The 24647-nt window shown below is 38.4% G+C and overlaps 2 protein-coding genes across 2 annotated transcripts; one reads left to right on the plus strand and one right to left on the minus strand.

Moving 5' to 3' along the window:
- Positions 1–68: 68 nt before the first annotated feature.
- LOC130649356 (ER lumen protein-retaining receptor 2-like) lies at positions 69–4583 on the minus strand. Its single transcript, XM_057455618.1, has 4 exons — positions 4356–4583; positions 1740–1999; positions 811–1063; positions 69–630 (listed from the first exon to the last, which is right to left on the minus strand). The coding sequence occupies exons 1-4, from the start codon at positions 4444–4446 to the stop codon at positions 596–598; spliced, it is 639 nt and encodes a 212-aa protein (XP_057311601.1). The 5' UTR covers positions 4447–4583; the 3' UTR covers positions 69–595.
- A 105-nt stretch (positions 4584–4688) lies between these two features.
- Positions 4689–9593, plus strand: LOC130649353 (sodium-independent sulfate anion transporter-like). The gene is made up of 4 exons (XM_057455616.1): positions 4689–5661; positions 7802–7928; positions 8056–8217; positions 8464–9593. Exons 1-4 carry the CDS (start codon positions 4801–4803, stop codon positions 9090–9092), a joined length of 1779 nt encoding a protein of 592 aa, XP_057311599.1. The 5' UTR covers positions 4689–4800; the 3' UTR covers positions 9093–9593.
- Positions 9594–24647: the final 15054 nt, after the last annotated feature.

Genomic DNA, 24647 nt, shown 5'->3' on the forward strand with positions numbered 1-24647 from the left:
TTCGATACAAATAAATAAAACACGTTTTACACACGTGTTCTTAGAGCGGGTGAAAGAAAAACAAATGATTTTTGTTCTAAATCAATATTCACTATGACAATAAATTTTAATAAACAAACATTAAGTCCACGTCTCATTATTTCTAGTAGACTAAACTTTAAATAGACGAGGAAAGAAGGGAAAGCATTAATAAACCTTTCAGTTAAAAAAAAATATTTGGCGAAAAAAACTATAACACTTAAAATACGATGCGTACATGCTGCATGTTGGAATGAAATTTTTTTTTCTAATCTAGCTCAACTGTTCCGTTTAACTCGTTAGTTATTTAGAAGTAAAATATATATATATATATGGAAAGAACATTTATAGAAATGAAAAATTACGACTCTTAAGCTATATATATTTATAGTTGTTCAAATATTTTGCTAACCAGTCCTCATAAACAAACTTGACTATTTATTAAAAACAAAAAGCCTCCATCCGTAAAAGTTTCAAATATTAGACCAACAACGCTTTCACCATCCCGTCGTCTTCTTGAGCAGAAGAAATGAGCCACCTTTCTTCACATTGAAACATGAGTGTTTTCTTGAAGTCTTTAGGCTGGAAGCTTCAGACTCTTGCCTTTCAATACTAAAATATAAAACATGCTTTCTATACTCCAACGTTATCAATATAGTATAACATGGATTGACCAAACGATGCTGTGTTTATAGTATCAGTATATATTGCTGCTCAAATAGCTAAAGCACCTAACAAGCTTTCAAATAAAATTATTTTATATGCTTTAAAGTAAAAATCTCAAACATTTACCTTTTGTGACATACAAGTAGAAGAAATCACAGTACAACACTGTTTGCACACAACCAGCTACAATCGCGATCAGGTCGAAGAATCCTTCAAAATAGTACCTATAGCCCCAGTTGAATATGTACAATGCACGATATGATCCGAGGGCAAAAAGGTAATGACTTGTAATGCTTTCAGCTTCTCCAGTCTTCGAGATCATAAACAACTGGGGTAAAATTGCGACAGATTCCAAGTAAATTGAGAAGGTCCACAGAACCTGAAAATAAAAAAAATAACATCCATTACAAAACACGATTTCTTTACATATTATATATACTCTGTTCAAATCTAAAAGCTTTCATAACTTCCATAATAAATTTCTTTTACTTTATGCATGGATTTTAAACTCAAAGTTAGCTATTTCAGTCCAGCGAAAGTTTATGGCGCCGTAGATTAGTGGTTATAGCTCTCGTACTCTGTGCGGGAGACCGGGGTTCGATTCCTCTTGACGGCGATTCAACATGGGCGAGTGAATGTTACCATAGCCCCGGGTTAACCCAAGCCATGTGAGGGAAATTGGGAAGATGGCACACTGTGTGGGCCGTTGGATGTTGCTGGGAGTTGTATAGTAGAGCGCGGGCTCTAATTGGGTCTGCGTAGCTCAAAATGAGCATTAAATACTCTAGGACTCTCCATCTACGCCATGGCCCCTCCTGGAAATAATAGACAGGGTATATCCCTCGATATTTGTGAGGCTAGCCATGTAAAATATGCACATCTATCTATCTATTCACACCAGTGCAAAAGTTTAGTTATATAATTTATTTTTTTAATTTCTTAGACACAATTTTTCTTAACTTTTGGTATTCATAAAAGAAACAACAAAGTTACAATCTTTGTTACAATGACATCACAGTACTTAAAAGAAACCAAAACCCTAAAAAACAATTTACCTCCATTACGCTAAGCTCGTGGTTCAGAAGTACTGCTAAGCCAGCAAGTGGTACAATCAAAAATTCAGCTCTGAAACTATCATGGTTCGAATCATAGGTAGCCTTGAACTTCACAAAGATCATGTAACAAGTTGCCACTGTTGAAGCAATGAAGATACATTTCATAACTGTGTTGTACAGTGACACAAATGAAGTAAATAAATCAACATATCGCGTTAAAAACACCAAGGCGAATAGGCACTGACTTTTCCCAGAAATACCTAAAACAACAAAATAAAATAATTGACTTCCTTTGTATGTCGAGTTTGTTTTAATGGCTAGCAAGTGACTTTATATTTTGTGATTGGTCTCACTTATATGAGAGATCTCAGATTATAAAAGTAGTTTTATCATTTTGAGAGTTCCCATTTGAGCAACAACTGAAATTACTGGCCATCTAGACTAGATGGCAGTCTTAAATGGGCTACATGCAAAATTAAATTTACACATCTTTCTTACTTGGCCACATGCAAAGTTAAATTTGAACAACAGTTTTGACAATAAAAAATCAGTAAAATTTATGCACCAGAATTAGAGTTTGGTAACCATGTTGTAAGATAGCAGTGCACAAATAAAATCAGTTCTTCAAAGAAGAACTTACTTAAAAATGTTTTTTTTAATAAAAATAGTCTTATATCATAAAAACATGACAAAGTAATTTATGAAAAAAAAAACAGCAATGTCATGGGGTTGGTGCGTACCGCACCAACTCGATGACATTGCTGGCTTTTTTTGGCCTTAAACACCTGGGAAACCAATTTTGACAAAAATAAAAAATCACACAGTTTATATTTAAATTATATATAATAACAATTCATATCACGCTTGCTACCAGGTTAAGTTCTACTCTAACTGTATATATAATACTGTCACAAAATTGTGTTTTAAAAATTACAGTAGCTCAGCTTTTACTCAGATGCAAAGAAAGTGTTTTTTCATTTATTAAACAGACTAGAAAAAAAGGAGTTTTTAGAATGACATAAAGATGGAACTATTAACAAACGATTCCCTGCTTTTAACAGAAAATGGCTGTTAAAATCCCAGCCACTACCAACATATGTACTGGTATAACTTGTATTTTAAAAAATGTTTCTTACTTTACTCAGTTCAAAAGCTAATTACCAAACTGCTCTGTTTTGCTACAAAAACCTCTCTGCTATATACTACTGAAATGTGGTACATCATTTTCAGCATTAGGCCATACTTCTTCCTCCCCTTTGCCAGCTACATTAATTAAAATGATGCAAACGAATGCTTTGGCAAATGATCTTTAAGAGTAGAAGACATTCTGGGAGTATTTTGCTAATTTTGCTGCTATTATTATCTGATAAAATAGCTACTAGTCACAACGGAGCTTTAAGCCTCTTTATTACTTTAACAATTGCAGACATATTTAGAGGTTTCTTTTAAATATCTAAACAAAATTTTGCATGACAGAGGTCCACTATTGTGTTTCAAGTTAAATTAATTCTGTAAAATTCTTCCAACAAACTTAAATTTACTACCTTTCGCAAATAGACATTTTTAAGAAATAATTTTTGTGAATTAGGAATTATCGGTGAATTTCGCAAATAAGGATGAAATTAGCAAAAACTTCTTCCTGCAAAAATTTTTTTCCTTAAGGTAACCTGTTAGTCAGGCCATGCACAAAATAAGTAGTGTTAACAATTGTTGCAGGGGTCTTGTAAACTGTATATGAAATTTGAAGATCACTGTTTTGTAATATTTTAATTTCGCATAGAGTGCCTGCTCTTTACTTAGGTACAAGAATGTGCATGAGGGTCCAGACTCATCGGAAACACGACAAAAACCCTGGGGGCTGAGAAGGACGTATTCCAGTGTTTTAAAAAAACTTAAAATTCCACCCGGAGAAACCTGAATCAACCTGAAACATTTTTTAAAACATTTATTTTCATGTGTAACTTATTCTTTTAATGTCGAGCAGTGGTAGTGGAAGTTTTTATATCACTTATTTGATAAATAGCTGTAATAAAATCACGCAAATAATAAACTGTAACTATGACTACAAAATAGCACCTTCCTTCTTCTCTACCAAATTTAAATGAGAACAAAGAGCCTGCATTGCATTTCGGGCGTAATTCAGGCACTTTTGAACTGATCCAGGGTTTTGCGGGCAGTTACAGAAAACCTTAAATAAAAAACCTGAAAAAATGCCTGTGGCCGTCCTCACATATAGCGTTTTTAGCGAGTCGGCAGCCTCATGAATGTGCATGCATAAATAGCTAAGTCCCCTTTTTATTCTATATATGAAGCTCTTTGAGTAACAAATTTTCTGTTATGTGCTTTTTTTTTACTTGTGTCAATGTGCCACCAATATAGCTATTACAGCTACATCTTGAGTGATTTCATGACCATATGATCTTCACAATACACAAATTAATTTTTAATTTTAGCAAGATTTTTTAAGTTAAGATTAAACTAGACTTAATAGTTAGACAAAGTTTAGTATTTTATTCAAAATAAAATTAACAAGGACTACTATGGTCAACAAAACCCTTTAGAATGGAAACAATTTGCAAGTACAAAAGACAACAATTGACGGCTGGACTATCATACCTGCGCAAGAGCGTGACTTCCATATTTTCCAAAGCAGCAGAAGAATAGCTAATAAATGTGAAAGGTCTCCTATAAGCCTAAATATATTCATAGTTATTACTATTATCTATCTTATATATGTCATTTATTCATAGAAGAAGGATAGCTACAACGTTTCTCCCAACAACGGAACACTCTTCTTCGCAATCCTCCACGTCCTTGTCCCTCTGTTGTTATTGTCCCGAGGAATTCTTCCACGTTGCACACAAATTGGTCGCTAAACCGCGGGAAATTGTGGTTAAAACGCGCATTATCGGTGCATTTAAAATTTATATCATGTGACAAACTCACGAATAATATCAAAACAAAAATAATGGCTGCTCAGGTGATCAGCTACTGATCTGATCTACGAAAAAGGGGTTGTCGATATCCATGAAGAAAGTTTGTGAGAAGACTGTAAATAAATATGGCCAACATATACAAAAATGATTTTATAAATTCTTACTCAAATTGTTGTGAAACTGAATCAAATTGGAAAAAAGGTTTCAAAAAAATTTTATTCCAATATTTCCCTATTTTAACTTGGCTTCCAAAATATACCTTGTATAACTTGCAATGCGATTTTATTGCTGGTATAACTGTTGGTCTAATGGTTATACCTCAAGGTTTGGCATATGCATCAATAGCTCGCTTAACTAACGCTTATGGCTTGTATTCCTCTTTCATGGGTTGTTTTGTGTATTGTATATTTGGGACCTCAAAAGATATTGCCATTGGCCCTACTGCCATTTTATCATTGATGGTTTCAACTTACAACATACCACACTGTGGTGACATGGCTGTGCTATTATCCTTTTGTATTGGCATTATTTTGCTGTTAATGGGAATATTTCGACTTGGCTTCTTGGTTCGATTTGTATCTGTTCCTGTAATATCTGCATTTACATCAGCTGCAGCAATAACAATAGCATGCGGAGAAATAAAAAATCTTAATGGTTTAAAGAATGTTCCTAGGGACTTTTTTCACAACTTGACATACACATTTAAGAAAATAAAGGATTGGAATTTGTATGATCTTGCTTTTGGCTGTGGATGTATGGTTATATTATTTCTTATGCGTTTGTTGTGCACCAAGTTAAAATGGCAAAATGAAAATCTTCCGCCACTGAGGGCTAGGTGTTACAAGTTTTTATGGCTGCTAGGTATAGCTAGAAATGCTATTTTGGTGATATTTTCATGCTGTATAATATATATCATGGAAATTTCCAATTTCGACCATCCCTTAACACTTATCGCAGATGTTGAATTCGGATTACCTGGAATAAATGTAAGGTTAATGTTTGCTTTATGAATTATAATTTATTTCTCTATATATATATTATGTTATGTGTTTACATCTTAGTTATAGATGTAAACACATAACATAAGTGATATACTATCACTTTAACTGCAAAATACTCATAAAATGTCCAAAAATAATGTTTTTAGGAGTTTTTTAATTTTTTTTCAGGATACATAACCTTTTTTATTTTTTGAATTAAGTTATAAGAAAATATTTTATTTATACTGACCTGGTGCTAGAATTATAATATATATATATATATAAATATGTCTGACCCTGGAGTTAAACAACTGGTAGATTTTGTAATATATGATAGTGACTACTAAAGACAGCACCATGAATTTCTATACCACAAACCTGACTAAAACTTTTTTTAAACTTAGAATTTAAAATTTTTGTTGGTGGAATTTTAACACACAGTTTTTTCCAACTGGCAATTCTGGTAACTGGTAAATGCATTCCTTGAAACCTGGAAATGCTAAGTAGGAGACAGCTTTGGTATATATCAGCATTGACCAGGATTGCATCACAGATCACACTAATCCTTTATTTACTGTCATGCAATAAATTTTAATTTTGACACCTAATTGGAATTCTTAATAATCTGAGAAGGTAGAAAAACCTTAAACTTTAGGAATTTTATAGCAAAAGTCCTGAAAATTAGTTCTGAAATTTATAAAGACTTAATAAGAGAAAATGAAGGCAGCCTTATTCTTTCACTATTCACTGCAATTTTAGCAGTTATATAAACATCTTTTTTTAAATGTATCATGTTGTGTTACTCCAAGAGCACGAACCTGCCAGGTCAAAAATTTTCCATGTCACAAAATTCTACAAGTTCCAGATCCTTATTTAAGTTATGCTTTTGGGAATTATTAAGGCCTTACTTGCACAAGGCATTTCACATTTACTTTCTCACAAAAGTTTATGTCCCAAATTGACAAAAAAATTTAATGATCTTGTTATTTTGGAAAAATTTAAATAAATTAAATAACTGAGACTTTAGCATTTGTGTTTTTAAATGCTTTTATTGATGAACAAACTCTTTATAATATACTGTAGTTGTTGGCATGTGCGAAAATCCATAGAGTCTCACGTATTGCCTCACAGAAACATACCATATGACAAATATTTAAATCTATACTTACAGATGTTATATACAAAGTTGTGCAAAATGAGGCTGGAGAGTTCATATTTTGGCATTAGTCAACTAGTCAGACCAATGTTGGGTTTCCTACATCACAACTTCTTTGATTACTGTGTCTATAGGCTTGGGAAGCTGTTTACTTTTGGGGAATGTGTAAAAAATCCTGAAATACTCAACTACTTAGGCCCAAAGATAATTTGTCCAACGCATAGTTCTGGAAAAACCAATCCCTGTCAAATTTGGGTAATAAAAATTTTCAGGAAAAGGTTAAAAAAATACTATGTCAAATACTGACCAAAGCCCTGGGTGACCAGTTAAGCAAAAATATGAACTTTTCAGAAGCCAAGTATAATTGTATACCATTGTAGTTTATGCTGTGCGTTTTTGTTAATGAGGCATTTAAAAAGTTACGTTAACTAAAATATTCATAATTTTTAACCCCTCCCCACTTTCACATTTCTATAATACCTTTAATAACATTGCATTATATATTATTTTTACACATCTAGCAATTATTAATGACTTGACAAAAGTACCAATAAGGTATCACCCAGCCCCAAACAATTGATATGAATGAATGTAAAAAAAAATATTTTTTTTTACAAAATAAGCATGTATAATTTCCTTTCCTTGTTCGTTATTACGGAACCCTCTCCTTCCCGCTTGGGAGGAACATTCAAATGCCCTCCCCTTATATGTGTATGCCTCGAAAGTGTTATAATTCTTTTGCATAAATTTTGCTGACATTGGCAATGAGGTGGGTATTGAGTGTGTCTCCCTAAACGTTTCTTACTCCTCTCATCATTCTTCTATTGTGTAACGATTTTCATGGCTTTATTATGAACTAAAGTATCATGTATCACAGCTTGACATTATATTGCGAATTTGAATTGCTGCAAAAATTTACTTTACAAGCTATCTATTATGCTATAGTAAATACCTTCACGATTTAGAAATATGCAACGTCTTTTTATTTAGGCACCAGAATTTACAATCCAGTTTGAGAACAAAACTTATGAATTTGTTGACACTCTCAAATATCTTCACAGTGGTTTAATAATTATACCGTTAATTGCTTTCATTGAAGCAATCGCGATTGGCAAAGGTATGGTACCATCACTATTTGGTCTGTTCCTCACAAAATTTTAGGAATTTTTGTTAAGTAATTTTTATGATGTGTACATATGGCCATTCAAAATCTCGGATATAATTTTTATTTTTCTACTCTTAAGCTTTTAGTCGCATCAACAATTACAAACTTGAACCAAGACAGGAACTGATCGCTCTTGGCATATCAAATATATTGGGCTCGTTTGTATCTTCATATCCCGTCACAGGAAGTTTTTCAAGAACTGCTGTAAACTCACAAAGTGGTGTTAGAACTCCTATAGCAGGTAATGTTTTAGTTTTTATCTTCTGATGTTCCATGGTGAGAAAATTATATGGTGGCTGCTGCTCTAGAAGATGCAGTCAATTCATACCTCTTAATTCATCTCCTTGAAATTTGAAATCGCATAGCAGTGTTATTATTAAGTCATTTTATTGACTTGCTCTGCCAAAGAGGGAAGGAAAGTAAATTTTATTAAAAAAAACGTGCTCAGTAAGATTCTTGTCAGTAAAATCAGCACTTTACTTTTTAGGACTGTTTACAGGTACAGTTGTTTTGCTTGCTATTCGCTTTCTCACCTTCATGTTTCACTACATACCGAAAGCTTGTCTTGGAGCTATTATCATATCTGCAGTCGTCTATATGGTTGATGTCAAGATTGTGAAAGATATATGGAGCATTAAGAAAATAGATTTGTTACCATTTTTCACGACCTTCTTTGGTTGTTTCTATACGCTCGATATTGGTTTAGTGTTAGGTATAGGAGTTAGTTTAATTCTGGTGCTGTATCCCATAATAAATCCAAAAATAGATGATGATATAAAAGAGATAACTATAATTCGTCTACATGACGGACTGCATTTTGCTGGAGTCGAGAAGATCTCCAATCGAATTGACGATATTATCCGGCAACCGGAGCCACCGATTGCTATTATTCTCGACATGAGTGGTGTAACGCAAATCGATTTCTCTGTTGTTGTTGAAATACGAGGTATCATAACACAAATGCGAACAAGATTGCCCGGTACAGAATTACTAGTCACTAAAACTTGCTTCGATGTAAAGAGAGTCTTAATAATGGCTGGCTTACATGACATTATTACAAGCTCGGAAAATGTAAGGGAACGTTATCAGGAGGGGCAGAGGTTGCTTTATGACTAAATTCTTCCTCTACTGTTGTATTGTATACTTTTTTACGTGAGCTGCTCTACAAATTTGTTTGATAAGAAACTCTATTTCCCATGTCAGCTACAGTTACTAAATGCTAAATTTTGACTTAAGGCTCATAGTTGCTAAGAAATCACTAGCTGAGCGTAATATTCAAATTTGTGAAATTTAAAGAAATTTTTCATTTTTTTAAAGAATTTTTTGTAGGTTCCTTGTTAAATTATTCAGATTTATGCTTCTGTTACGTTCCAATTTTCAGCCTGTCCAGTTGCTAAGCAAGATTTTTTGAGCCAACTTTTAGCCTCGGCCCTGAGCAACTTGGTTGTTTATAAAAAACAACGTGCGAAAAATTTTCAGTTTTTTTAAAATTGATAGACATTTTTAAATAATTTTATACACTCGTTTTAATTTTTTGTATTTTTTTACGCTACTTTCATATAATAGCTGCAGAGGGTGTACTTTCGCGTTTTTAGAGAAATTGATGATTAGAAGTAATCTTTTCTGTTGAAACATGTTAACCCACTAAGGCCTGACGTCCACACCAAAATTTGAAGGGTTGACGTTTTATATAGCCAATAGTAATTAATTGAAAGACTAAAAGAATAGAAAGTCAACTTAGTTACTTTTTGTATTAATACCAAATACTAACGTTATTTCTGGTGAGAAATTTTGAAACATGTCAGCAAATCTATTTTAACTCGACTTTGCAGTTCGTTCGACTCGGAAATTTTTTTTTTTCATTCTAAGTATTTTTTTTCGCGCAAAACGATTCATCAATACTATATAGCTTACGGAATCGTGCAACTTCCGTAGATCTGAATTAAACAATCTTGAAATGAAAGTGTGTGTTGGGAGTATACTGGATATAAACTTTGAGGCAGCATCCCGCTAAAGCAAGCTAAAATATTTTTTTTCATTATTACAATCAAAAAGTCAGCTACGAAGTCATTTCGCTACCTGTAAAATATCCGAATATTTAAGAATAAACAAAAATATAGTTTATCGTTTTGGTAATTTCAGACTTAACCCTTTCTTGGTGTGTCGAGTGTTTCCTGACGGATTAAAACAGCTTTAGAAACGCTTGATATAAATGGATAGGGATTCATATATGTTGTTTAGAATTGTTTTCGTAATCGTTATTCAACTTCTTTTCAACATTTAAAGGGATACGAACCGGTTAAAATGCTCACATTCCGTATATCCCGCGCACATATTAAAAATCCGGCAAAAGCGTTTTGCGCAATGAACAGACCAGCGCACTTTGCTTGCTGGTTCAATATTTTTTTTCAAAAAGTATATTACAAAGAAATACTTTCGCAAGATTCATTTTGGATGAAAACATGACCAAGGCTGTAGAAGATAAAAATTCTAGGTATATCTATATGCTCAAGTCTGTAAATTACATACACTAAAGTCGAAAACCAATAGCCGTTTCCGTAGCCCCTTTAAGCAACAGATTCGGAGATTTGCTCAAATCAGCATGATCCGGGCGTTTTTGTATATGACTATTCCGAATAAAAATAATATCCTTTACACTGTATCTATACGTGATAAAAATTTATATTATTTTTGTTACGTTATGCCCATAGAAACTGTTGTCAAACAGAAGAAAAACAACATAAGAAGAAGTCCGTGTATGTATGGCTTCGGTGCTAAAATACGCACGTAACAGAAGTGGAGGAGCGGGATGGAAAATGCGGTAAGTTAAACTTTTTTTTATATTTAAGCTTACATTAATTTTTATTGCGTGGCGACGTGCATGCTTTTTTAAGGAAGTATGGTTTATTAGTGGTATATATTGCTGATGTTTATGCTAAAAAATCGTATACAGTGCAAACGATATTATTTTTATTCGGATTAGTTATGTACAAAAACGTCCTGATCATGCTGATTTGACCAAATCTCAGAATGTTTTGCTTAAACGTTGAAATAAAGGTGGAATAACAGTTGCGTGAACATTTCTAAACAAAATAAAAACGACGTTGATTAGACGTTGCGAGACGTCGTTTTAATGCTGAAAAGACGCTGTTGTGGGACGTTGAAGAGACGTCGGAAAAAGACGTCAAAAGAGCTTTCATTTTCAACGCAAAATGAACGTCTTTTCAACGTTACATTCAACGTCTTTTCAATGTTGAGTCAACGTTGAAGTGCCCACTTGGCAGGACGGAAAATGAGTTGGACCAGGGACTACTACAATCTTGTCACTCCATGCGAGTTTGAGAATGCTGAGTCAACAGTTTTATTTTTTAAAACTATTACAACGCAGATATATTTTATAAGAAACACGATTATAAGAAACCTGAGGCTGAGATAATAGGTGTTTTTAGCAGACTTGTAAAGGATTAAAATTAAAATAGTAAAATGATAGGGATCTTGCTAAAAGGTATTAATGATGGAGTTCACGGTAGTGTTAAAGTAGAATCAATGCTTATTACGCTGGAACATAAATGTTACTACAGTAAATAACATAAGAGGTGTTGAAAGCTTATTCTAGAACAGGAAGATTTTTACATTAACCCGAGAATCCTTCTACATGGTCAACCCATCATTTGTGAAGGGATTGACGAATTACAACGAAGAAGTCACAAGGAGAATGACTACATGAGAGAGAGGAAAATATATGTTCTAGCGCAGTCGCGTGGGTACGTTACGGCAATCCAGAGCAAACCCCGTCAAGTCACCGACAAGTCACCGACAATCCTCTAATAGTCACCGCACTCCATCCAAGACCTATTAATCCAACACCATTCCAAGACCATCCCATATTAATCTACATAAGACCTATTATTCACCATAATGACGTCATCGAGATTCTAGCGCAATTCCCTAATAATCAACGCGCACATAAGGGAAGTTCCCTCAAGGGAAATAACCGCGTTAGCTTTGAGCAGAATGAAATCTTCCGATTTTGTTAAATTTCTCATTAAGATTGTTGGCCAAAAAACGGGGCCTTCAACGTTATTCAGCTCTTAATGAGACCGATCTTATTAAATTAATTGAAAAACATGAATATTTTACCAAGGCTGTTGAGGATATAACCCTTATGTTCATGGATATACCGGACCATTTCAAGTCGCAAGATATGTGTAACAGGGTCGTTGAAAAGGACCCTAACATGTTGGAGCATGTGCTGGACAGGTTCAAGACGCGGCGCATATGCAATATGGCTGTTGAGGAGTATCCCTATGCATGATGTACCGTCAAAATTCGAAACGCAGGGCATGTGTAACAAGGCTGTTGAAAAGGAGACGGGGATATTGGAGTATGTGCCGGATCGGTTCATAACACAAGGTATGTGTAACAAGGTTGTTGAAAAGGATTTCGAGATGCTCGGGGCCATATCAGATCGGTTCATAGTGCAAGATATGTGCAGCAAGGCCATCGAAAAAGATCCCGATATGTTTCAGCATGCACCAGATCGGTTCATGACACAGGACATGTGTAGCAAGGGTGTTGAAAAGGATCCCGAAATGCTCGAATATATAGCGGATAGGTTCAAAACGCAAGACATGTGCAATATGGCTGTTGAGGAGTATCCTGACATGTTAGAGCATGTACCGGATCGCTTCAAGACGCGGGATATGTGTGACAAGGCTGTTGGAAATCATCCTTGGCTGTTCGAGTATGTGCCAGACTGGTTTGTCACACAGGACATGTCTAGTTTTATGAACACTAGGCCCGAGCTACTCTCCGCCTATCGCCGGAGGAAATCCGAAAAGGCCGGGATTAGGGAGGATCTTCTTCCATTGGCCTGGCATCCGGATAGGGTCATGGATTGGTGCTTTTCGGAGGATGAAAAGGCAGGCCTCAAAAAGTTGTGGGGGTTGGCCTGAAAACGTTATCTTACAGCAAAATGTTGCAAGATAAATACTACTAATAAATGTGTATCAAATGTCAATACAGCTTGAAAAGTATGATTTTCTTGACCTTCCTTACTGCCATTGGTCTATCCCTACCACTTGTAACCCTGGCATGCGTACAGGAGGAGAAGGAGGGTTCCAATGAACGGAGGATCAAGGATCTGGAGGCTCGCCTTGATGTCCTAATAAATGAATAAAGAATGCAGTGACTGTGAAAGGGTACTCGATCCATATGATAATATATAATAAACAAGATGCCAAAAGTTGAGAACGAACTTGTTAAACCTAATATATTCTACAATTTTGCTGCTATGTTTACAGACATTAACGATATCAATGTGGAATACTTGACGGTATCGGATGCCATGCTTGCCAATGGAGGTAAGAACAAACGATATGTGATAGGGTATCATACACAAGACCTTGTAGTGGCCCTGAGGGTAAAGACACAAAAAATCTGGTCCCTGAATGGAGTGACCAAGTACAATGCAAATGCATCACCGGCAATGAGTCTGGATTTCGAGGAGTATCCCGATTGGGTTGCAAAATATCGTCAAATATGGTCAAGGGTTGAGGAGTTTATCTTTGAAAAATTAACGACAGAGCCTGTAAAAAAAGACATTTATGTGAATGCCAAGCTCCAATATTACAAGGACGTAATTACCACCAAATTCTATAGTATGCCTGTACCCTACGATGAGCCCTGCCAAGCCAGCGCTATTCTGGCCTTTTCGTCTGTATACGTACAAGGCAAAAACCACTACCAACAGACACACATCACAGAATGTCATTATAAAGACTTTAAAAAGGAGTGATTGCTAAGCGAGGACTAGAACCATATATTTTATAGGCTCAAAAGGCCTATAAAATATCATGTCGTTTTTTATTACCTTCCGAGGTATCTGAACAACTGTACTTGGCGGGCACAGATGTTATACCCTCTAGTTCTTCTAAAATTAAGGCCTATATTCAGGTGGGGACTCTACATAGTGCTTGCATATTGCACAGATTAAAGTTCTTTTAAAATTTCGTCTTTCCCCTCCTCCCTACCCTTGGAAACCAACTGGGCTCTCTCCTGTTCGTTGATAGCATTTAAGATTCTGTTAAACGGCTAATAGACTATATTCATGGTCACTGATAACACCATTTTCCATTGCCTTACTTATCAGATCCACAATCGAGTTTAATTTGGCCTCCGCAAGTAGCCTTACACCCTCATGATTTTTTGGACTTAACACGTAGGCGTTTTGAAGCGTTCCGAAGACCGCCTTGCCCTATACTGGCGGCAATCGCGAGTCCCCCCATGGCACAAGCCAAGGGTACCCCCATCATGGCTCCTATCCCCATCCCTGACGTAATAACACTTACGCCAAGCAGACCATGGTCGCACATCCCGACCCACATGTTGTGCAATTTAAATTTTTTCGCCAATCTATTCCGCTCCTTTATGTCATCCCTTAGGTAATGTTCGATTTCTTCGATCTTCTTGAGCCTAAAAATCTGTCCCTCATCCTGATCAGAGCCTTGCGCGGGTGCACTCGGCAAACTCGGATAAAGTTTGCTGATACCGCTCCTTTATTATTCTATGAGAATGCGCATGGTTATATTGAAAAACTTGACGTTATTTTCTAACACACGTATTCAAACGAAAATAACTTTGTTTATTTGCTTCTATTTCAAGTAATAGTAAGTATTAGGGTGGGTGGGAGGGTCACAAGATTTCTATCGACGTGTGACTTGAAAACTTGTTTGAACGACTTTAATTTACTATTCAATTTTCAAAGCTCTCAGGGCACGGCGAGGTGGAAAGGAAAAGGCATGACCAGGCCATTGAAAAGCTAAATACAGCTCAGGCCCAATGGATACGGGACAGACAGAAAAAATTAGACTGGTTTGCGAAGGAAAGAGAGAAGCAGCTTAAGTTGGGACAAAGTTTGAGGGAGCTCGATGATTCTATGTATCAATTTTATATTGCCTCAGAGAAGGAGGCACCTCAATTGAAGGATTTTTACGTACCTTAAAAAACCCAACAAGATGGTGAGTTAACGTTTGTCCTTGGCTCTTTTTCCCTGCTAGGCTTTGTAGCTTACAAGTATTTGTAACAACGTTTTTAATATGTATAAATAAAAGTCAAAAGCATCACCACATATCATTACAGAGGAAGAGGCTGAAAGGCGAAGCAATTTCTACTACACTCCGGAACATCTGTGGACCGGCCGCAAAGCTATCGGGTTACTCGCAAAGGAGGGTGGTCTCTCCAAAAAGCTAGTAACTCATTGGCTTAGTAGGCAACTCTTATGGTTGAGACACATTTGAGGTCCTAAAAAGATCGATTATCCACAATTCACAATTACTACACCCAACGAGATGCATCAGTTCGATCTGTTATATATGCCCCAGGATCGGTTGTATGGCAAAATGTACAAGTATATTCTGACAAGGATTGATGTGGCTTTACGTTATAAGGTAGCGAGACCCCTAAGAACGAAGAGAGCCGGCAAGGTCGCCGACATGATCAAGGACATCTGCAAAGCAGGACCCATACACTACCCCAAAACCTTCTAATGTGACAATGGTTCCGAGTTTAAATCGGATTTAACGAAACTCATGAAAAATGAGGAATACCCCGAGAAGAAACCCCTACTTGAGGATGGTTTATACCTCTATTTGTTACAGCCTGGGGAGGAATATGGAGATTCGAAAAAACGCGCAACTGATGCCTGGTGGAGTAAAAAGATATATAGGTTGGACCATATTGTGACGGGTAGTCGTCTTCTATATTATTTGAAGGATGGTCACAAAAGAAGCTTCGTGTCAGAAGAGTTGATGCTTATTCCTGAAAACGTTGAAGTACCTCCATAACATGTTAAAGAGTGGTAGGACCCATGGGAGATGCCCCCCTGGACCCATAATTTTTAATACTACCCGTGGGAGTAGTATTAAAAAGCGTTTGCCTACGACATATGGATGTCAAACATACCTTCGAATAGCTCCCGCGTATCATTGTGGAGCAATTTGAAATGGTTGAGGTAACAATTATCGGTACCAAGACAATCATCCCTGAATCGGCACCAGGCATGTACGGCATTCGGGTCGTCACATTCCGGTTTTCTCACCGTCATCTCGGGATACATTGCCTTTAATATATTTACCCTTGTGCTGAGCTGCCTACGTTGGCATCGTATCATATATTGCTCATGTATGCCCTCTTTTCCATGCTCATGGGGGTCGTTTTTATCAACCACACATAGTATGGTATCATATTGATGACGACGTGGTACATGACTCTGCCGTAGTTCCGATTTGTCCTGCTTAACCCTATTCGGTCCGGGGGGGGCGGATTCCGCCCCCCCTGACGGTTTTTTTTTAATAACTCCTGATTGCTTTGTTATATGGCTATGATACTTACTGAGTTTCAACATTTATCTATTAGACACCTGCATGCTAATTTTTTAGGTCCCATACCTTTCAGAGGCTTAGATATTGGCCATTACTCGAAACTACCCCTAAAAATCTCTATGAAATCCTTATAATGGGGAAAATATAATAACTCCTGTTAGGATTATCCTTAGAACTTGAAACTTGCAACACAACTTTGTTTCATCAAGAAGAATCATTTGGAGTAATTTGAACACGTGACTAATCCGATTTCCCGATTTTGTCGGATTTAACCCGAAAATCGGAAAAAAACGGATTTTCGGGCAATTTTTGGCAATTTTTCATCCGATCCATGTAAAAACCGGAAGATATGTTAAATAACTTTTATTTAGCTTTCAGAAACTTCAAACAGAATGTAAAAATTCGCTCTAGAACAAAAGTTATTATATTTTAAGCAGATAGTGGCATTTTTAACAATTTTCGAGCTTTTGATGACGTCACAGAAAATGTGCTGACGCAAGCAAATTTTTTTTGGCGCCATTTTGTTCCTTTTATGACGTACTATAAGTGTGCCAAGTTTGATTCAATTTGAACAACCCTATGAAAAGTTATTGAGGGGGGGCGGAATCCGCCCCCCCCGGTCATAGTATGTTCGAAAAACCCCAGACCGAATAGGGTTAAGGGGACTAAGCTTTTCATCCCTATCCTCGAGCTCATCACCGAGTGCCAGGAGTTGGTTGTCCCTCTCCTCAATTTCATCACAAAGTATGGCCATCGCCCCATCCCTGCCCTCAAGGGCTTGACGCTGCTCCTTAATTACATCTTGTAGTTTTTGGACACCTGCCCTGGCCAACCATTTAATGACCCCAACAGCTTTTAACTTTTTTGATCTACGCACAATTTTCAGGGCGCCCTCGAGCGTGACAAAGACGTCATGCCCATTTTTCCCTCCTCCCCGCATACCTGATCGGGGGAGGGTGGCACCCCCTCGCTTTTTCCTATAATTTCTTGCCTTGTTATGACTCCCTCAACATATTGAAAATTGGTCTTTATGTCAACAATACCCAGAAAACGTCCAATATCTGCCCTTTTGAACAGGAGTTGATTTTGTTCATCGAGCAGGATCTCGATGGCTCCTGTGTTGAACACAACTTGCGACGACATCTTTCTATATACCAATACTTGGGCCGGAGGATTTCATCCTGCTATATTCAAAATTTCCAACTTCTAGGGTCGAGCTTTATGTATAGACACGCGTACCTAGATTTTTTCAGCTCAACTTTGATCTCGTACCAGTCCGGAATGAGATTCGTCTCTTCGTCAATTAGCCTCATATCTGATTTTTCATGTGGGTACCATAAAAACAGGGTTTTTTTCTGTCTCCTCAGATTCTTGAGCGGGGCAGTATACGATTGGGTTAAGAGCCACAGGCTATGCTTGTGATGCCTTCCTGAAATAGCAAGCTCAAGCAGGGACTGTCTCCGCTTGTCAAGGTCCTCGTTAGCAATACAATCATCAACCACGAAAAGACTTTCTTCGCCTGCCAGTAATTGGGGCAGTTTCGCTACCTATTCAAACAGCTCGGTTTCTGGGTCTATCAGAAATACATAGGGGTCTTTCCAAAAAGATACCTTCTCCAAATGAGAAGCATTCCACCGTATAGTCGGGCATAGGATGACAATGTTGTGGAAGTACTTCTTATATTCCTGCTCGAGGAGGTTCAGTACACACTGTGTTTTTCCGCAAGACGTCAGACCTGTGAAAATTGCTGTGTGGGGGTCCCACACAATTTCCAACATTTTATTTCAGTAAATGGACCACTTTCGATTATGTATTTTTGACCCACATAAGCATGACCCACATATTAATATACCCCCGTGATTATTCACCAAGGACAGCCAGGGTAGAGACAGGCAGGGTAGAGCTTAGTTCCTTTAGCCTTGTATTCGAGGGGTGGTGGAGTATATGTTAATTTACCTTGCAGGCATCGCAATGCGTTACGGTACCTTTCAACAAGCCTTGCCTTTTCCGGGCTATCCTCGATAAGTTCGATATATTGGGATATAATGTTGGATGTGAATAAATCATACAGCATGAGGTAATTCTTATCCTGCTGAACACCCTGAATTTCTGCATCAATAGCACGAGGGTCTATTTCAACATCGATGACCCTATTTCTTTGAGTCGCCTGCCTTTTTTTGGCTTTATCAAGGCAGTCTATGCAACTTTTCGTTCGACTATTACTCCTAATTTTAAACTTGTGTATGGGTATTAGATTTTTGCATGCGCGGCAACATTTGATGTCCATTTTATTGTTTGTGGTGACTATTCCGAGACATATTTTAGCCTACAGCATCTGATCCCCGGATGTTATAGCATACTGTGCCCATCGTAATGCATTAGCGACCTCGGCAAGCGTTGGTCGATTAAACATTTTGTCGCACCTGAAGCGTACCTTATTATTAACATGCCTTTCATAATTCTCCCAGGTATACCCCTCATTAAATTGGGCTTGAATGTGATCCTGTAGGAGAACTATTAATTCATATAAGGGTTGCATATAGATGCGGCGTTTGACATTGCCCTTTGGTACCCTACTAAGATCAAGACAGGGAATGCAGGTTTTTGTCAGCTGCCCTTTGCCCTTTGACTTGAACTGGTTCAATGGTAGAGATTTTAAACATCTATGGCACTCTTTGTACTCCTCTTCCATTATTTTTATTTACCCCAAGGCTAAAGAGAAATTTCACCAGGCGGTCTATTTCGGAGATATCAGGGACTTCTTGTACCATCCCTGATTGATCACGTATTCGTCGAACAGCATCACCGCGCTCATATACCCGACTAGTTTCAAGCCGTCTTCCAGGTCCATCTTGGCTCCAGGCCTGGAAACCCCCAACGCCTTCTTTCCGCCCATGGCGATTAGTATTGTGCATGGGACGAGTCTGACGGACTCCCATAGGGCATCAATAATCATGGTTTCTTTTGGTCCCATGTTTTTATCACGCTTGTTTGTTGCCATTTTATTAGCATCATTTTTTAGCAAAATTCATTGCATGCTTGGGATAGGCTGGGTTTTGCCCTGTTTGCGCTCCGGATTAGCCACTGGCTTGTTGGGTTCATTTTTACCTATGCCAAACATATACCAGACGCTTACTCCTACAGCAATCACGGCTAAAGCCCTACCTCCATAGATGTGGACACTGCCCATCGACTTGCTAGAACTGGTCTCAGAAGAGGCAGGCTCTACAGTACCCTCTTGTTGCTTCATTTCTTCCTTCCTCTTCTTCATAAGTGCTGCCAACTTGTGTCCTTGTGTTTTGTGTTCCTCTTCACTCATTTTATTATTATGCCGACGTCTCCTCCGCCGTATCTGCCTCCTTCTCCGCATCCTTCTTTGTGCTCATATGTCTTGCCGTATGCCCCACAATGGGAATAGGTGCCAGAAACTTACCAAATGTACAGTAGACCAGTATGCCCAGGTTTGCGAAGGAATCTTTAATAATAGGGTCATCCTCAATATCTCTCCTTAGCTCCTCAACACTGTCTATATCCACAAAAGTCCCTATCATGCTGGCATATAGACTTATAACATGGGTTGACAGTGCTTTTGCAGTATTTTCACCCTTCTCCTAAAGTTCCCGCTGTACATACTCGCTGTACATGCCCCTTGCCTTCGCGTAGGGCCTACCTCAAAGCCTGGCGTTTATTGATGGGCTTCTCAATATTTTCATATTCTGCAGAGGCATTGTCAAAGACTTGTGCAATATCGGATGACATCTTTATTATACGTCGATATCTAAAAAGTATGTAGTCAATCAGGGCATAGGGCAGGAGTAAGGCGATATACAGGCATGCCTCCATTTTATTTCCCCATAGCCTCTGACAAGCATCTTAATTTGATTGGGTTGTACAACCCGCTTATCGTCTGCCCTGTTTTGTGCCAACTTGTTCACTTCTTGGGTATATAACGTATGACCCCTGTTTTGTATCATGACCTGGCTCTTGTGGAGGTCAACGCCCTCTTCCAGGAATCTTCGGTAATCGTCAAAGGTGATGGATTTTTTGTTTACACACCTCTTTACGCCTTTGGCTTTCCTGTCACCGCCTTCTTTGGTGAGGCTCTTGTACTCATAGAGTTTTGCCCTTAGGGTGACGAATTCCGTCATAATTTTACCATTTAGCTCATCCGTCATGAGTCCTACCACCTTCCTGTTCTTGCCTATGAAGAGGGACCTATTATTATCGGCATTATAGGCACTTGTGTCAAAGCGTGCTTCAAAATACCGCGCAATATCCCTATAGAAGTTTTCCGTGCGGATGTGGTACACAAAGCTGTCAGTGTCTATGTAGCAGAGCTGCAGCTTGCTACCGTATTTGGGCTGCATGTAATCATAGTGGAGCTCGTACATGATGAGCTTTGACATATCCAGGATGGCCTGGCCGACGTATATGGGCTTATTCATTTTAACCTCTGTTTTACCCATCTCTACACCCAGTAGGTTTTACTGAACCTGCTTCCATCCTTGAAATTAGGCTTCATTACGAGCTTCATATACTTGTCTTCATTGGTGACCAGTTGGATGTGGCGATGATTTCTGATATTTTCCATAGTCTTCCCAAACACCGAAAGGTTCATCAATTTGTAAAAATCTTTCTCGCAATCGATCCTGGCAGCCGTTCTCAACCTCGTGTTGTGATCAATGTACCCCGCCAGCCAGGGCTTCTGGTTGAACCCAATGTCCCTATGCACCTTATTGAGCTCAAGCCCATGTTATATAGCCTCGTAAAGGGCCCTGATGTGTACAACATATTTACGCTTATGCTCTAGATTCGGTATCAATTTCTCAAACTTGTGGACCTTCCTTCGTTCGGGTAGAAACGGCAGCTCGTTATGCTTCTCATGCAGCTCCTCGGGATAATCAATATCTATCTCCAGAATGTACCCATGCTTGTTGTCTTCAATGAGCTTCCTGATCCGCTTTTCGGTGAATGCCTCGACATTTCGCACCCATTTAAAGCAATCCGTGGGCAGATCTTGACGCATGGCCCAGCCGTATAGGTTGTTGGCATCAAGGTATTGCAAGTATGAGGATTCAACCTCCGGATCGTACTGCTCTCCCATGTACTTATTATTAGCCTTGGCATATCGGTGTACGGCTTGTGTTATACCTCCTCTTATACCCTTCCCGAACATGAGGAGCATGTCGGGGTCTGTAAGGAGTTCTAGGCTTATACCCGTAAATTTTAGGCCAAGCCGGGTGCACTGTAAAAATGGGCGGGATCAAGGCTATAGTTGTCCAAGCAAACGCCCCGAAATGTCTTGAAGACGTTGGCCAATAGCAGGACGTCTGTGGTTATGTACACATCCTGGTAGTCACCCATGGCGACGTTATCACCCTCTGGGTTAATACAATTCCATACCCTTTTTGTGTATTGATAATCTTCATCGCTGATACCCTTCATATTGATCTTGCTATAGAATGGCTCATTGGGAGGTAGTTTCAGCTCCTCGAATCGCTGCCATCCATCCATGTACTCGTAGGGGTACACACCCTTTCTGCGCATGAGCTTAAGCGTGTCATCCTCGGTGAAAAACCAACGGAGATTTTTACACTGCTCATCGCCAAGGTTGCTTGCCAATTTGTCAAATAACATAAATCGACAATTATCGATAAACCTAATCTCAATCTTCTTGTACGCCTTTCCATCACCATATCCCATACCTCCAAGTGGTACCTTAATCTTAACGTTGAAGCTTATGTATTTATCCATGTTCTGGGCGATGCACCCAATGTCCTGCATGTTGTACTTCTCACCTAGTTCTCGGATAAACAGGTGTGCGTCGTATCCTGACAGATTGTGGAATATAATAGGTATATGGCTGGGTGTTTTATATTTGAGATTACAGCTGTTATGCGCTGCACCTCTATATAGCCTGGTATAGTGGCAGTGGTCCCTGACCTTACGGTTATTTTTGCAGTCATCGAAGGGCTTCAAACAGATATGGCATTTCGATGCCTCATTATGTTCCCTTTTTAGGACCTCTGTTAGGGGCTTCATGTCCTGCTGTGGGATGTATTATATAACCTCTTGATCTCATCCTCTAGGTGGTTCACGAAGCGGGTGACGCAGTCCTCACCCCTATAAACTGTTAGGGGATCCAGTACATCCCCATAGGCAAAGGTACTATATGTGCACCATCCAGATGGTACATGCTTGTTTAGCTTTTTAGTCTTTTTACCCCTTGTCTCATCTACTGGGACAAGTAGACTCTCAAAATCTGCATAGATGGCAAAGGGTACTTTGAATTGTTGCTGGCTATCCCTATGTTATAACCATTTTCGGCCTCCGTTGGCATCGTAATTTTAACTGCCTCGTGATCGGTGCAGTACCTATAATGCTTATCCCTCGAATGTGGGGAATGCCTGGAGGCAGTTCAGGCAAAAGTGCCTTTTTGCAGTATTTTTTGAGGTATCATATCAGAGCTGTGAGAGGCTTTTGATGGCCGTGTAATGATTCTTCTTGCCATTAGTGATGTACAGTAGATTCACCTGTCTACCACGCCCGTTATGCGTTGATCGACGTAGGATATTGATCCTCTTTCCATCTATATACAGGACGTTCACCGCAATCTCCTTGTTATTATCCATGAACTTTGATATATCCTTAACACTTGTCGGAAAACCTATACCTTCCCAATTATATTGGCTTACGTATAGTCTCAGCTTGCTTATTATTTGTGGATCCCTTTCAATCTCCTCATGATGCAGGGATGCTATAACAGCCTATATTGAAGCAATCCTCATCTTTATTTTTTGGATTAATAATGGACTTCTTGGTGGCCATCCATTTAGGTGTTTGAATATATGATGAGCCTCTTGTTAACCGTAGCATATGGAAGTCTACATCAAGGTGTAGGATTCGACCTATCGAAAAGCCACTTTTGGGGAATGCAGGGTTTTCCACATGTGTTTTTACCTGGGCGAACATCCTATCCAGTATGTCATCTACGTTGCTACCCCGGAATACTGAGACCATATTACTATGGAATGCTTATTCGCCTCCTCATACTCTTTGTTTCCCTCTATTGGCTTCCTCCAATGTATCCATAGCGATATCTGTACCTTCGCCGACCCCATATCTTCTGCCTGACCCTTAACTAGGGTCAGCACATTGGGTCGCACCATCCCGATATACCCGTCAACGTCGGGACCTTCTATACCGGGAATTCGGAAACTCCGGAAGGTCCTGTGAAGAGCATGTTTATGCTCCTGAGGCGTGAAATCTTAATATGGAATGGTCTTGGATCGGGGTGCTGGATTAATAGGTCTTATGTAGATTACTATGGAATGGTCTTGGATAGGTGCGGTGATTAATATAAATAAACATGGCATTTTGCCGGATGGATGCTGGATTTGTTGTGAGGGAATTTCCCTTATGTGCGCGTTGATTATTAGGGAATTGCGCTATAATCTTGATGACTTCATTATGGTTAATAATAGGTCTTATGTAGATTAATATGGGATGGCCTTGGAATGGTGTTGGATTAATAGGTCTTGGATGAGGGTGTGGTGACTATTAGGGGATTGTCGGTGACTTGTCGGTGACTTGACGGGGTTTGCTGTGGATTGCCGTGACGTGCGCACTTGACTGCGCTAGAACATACATTTTCCTATCTCTACATGTTCTTAAAACAGCACTAGGATCGCATTCGTCAACATTTTTATAGTCATGCATGCGCTACAAACACTGGCGCGAGTAACTGCAATTCAAACTGGAAATGTTACTTTTTCTGTGCGTGTTTGGTAAGATGACAAGTTGAACGAATGGGACTTGTCGAGCGCAAACTTAGCAACAGTATTCTTACTGGTAGAAGATTTAACATCTGTCAAAGCACATGAGCAGCTTTGTGAAGTATTCCGTTAGAAAAAGTAAAGAAGTTCACTGAATATGTATGAATTTAAAAATCTTTTTTGAGTTTAAAGCCTGAAATGGAGCTATTTTCAACTGGGCAACTATGCAATAAAAAATGTAAAATCTTGGACAACTATGCAATAAAAAATGCAAAATCTTGTTATAAAAGACATGATTGTGTTGCACACATGTCTATCAAGTGTGTGAATGCACAAAGACTTAAACGACAGGTTTGCCCAACCATCATGTTTTGTAGATGCCACTGGAAAGAAGTCACTGGTATAAGATCTTATATACGAAACACAACAGAAAACTATAAAACTATTCTAAGTTGCCAACATGCTCTAACCAAGCACGCTAGGACTAGCATGAACAGTGATGGAAAAAACTGATC

The sequence above is a fragment of the Hydractinia symbiolongicarpus genome, chromosome 7 (assembly GCF_029227915.1).
Source record: "Hydractinia symbiolongicarpus strain clone_291-10 chromosome 7, HSymV2.1, whole genome shotgun sequence".
Taxonomy (NCBI): domain Eukaryota; kingdom Metazoa; phylum Cnidaria; class Hydrozoa; order Anthoathecata; family Hydractiniidae; genus Hydractinia; species Hydractinia symbiolongicarpus.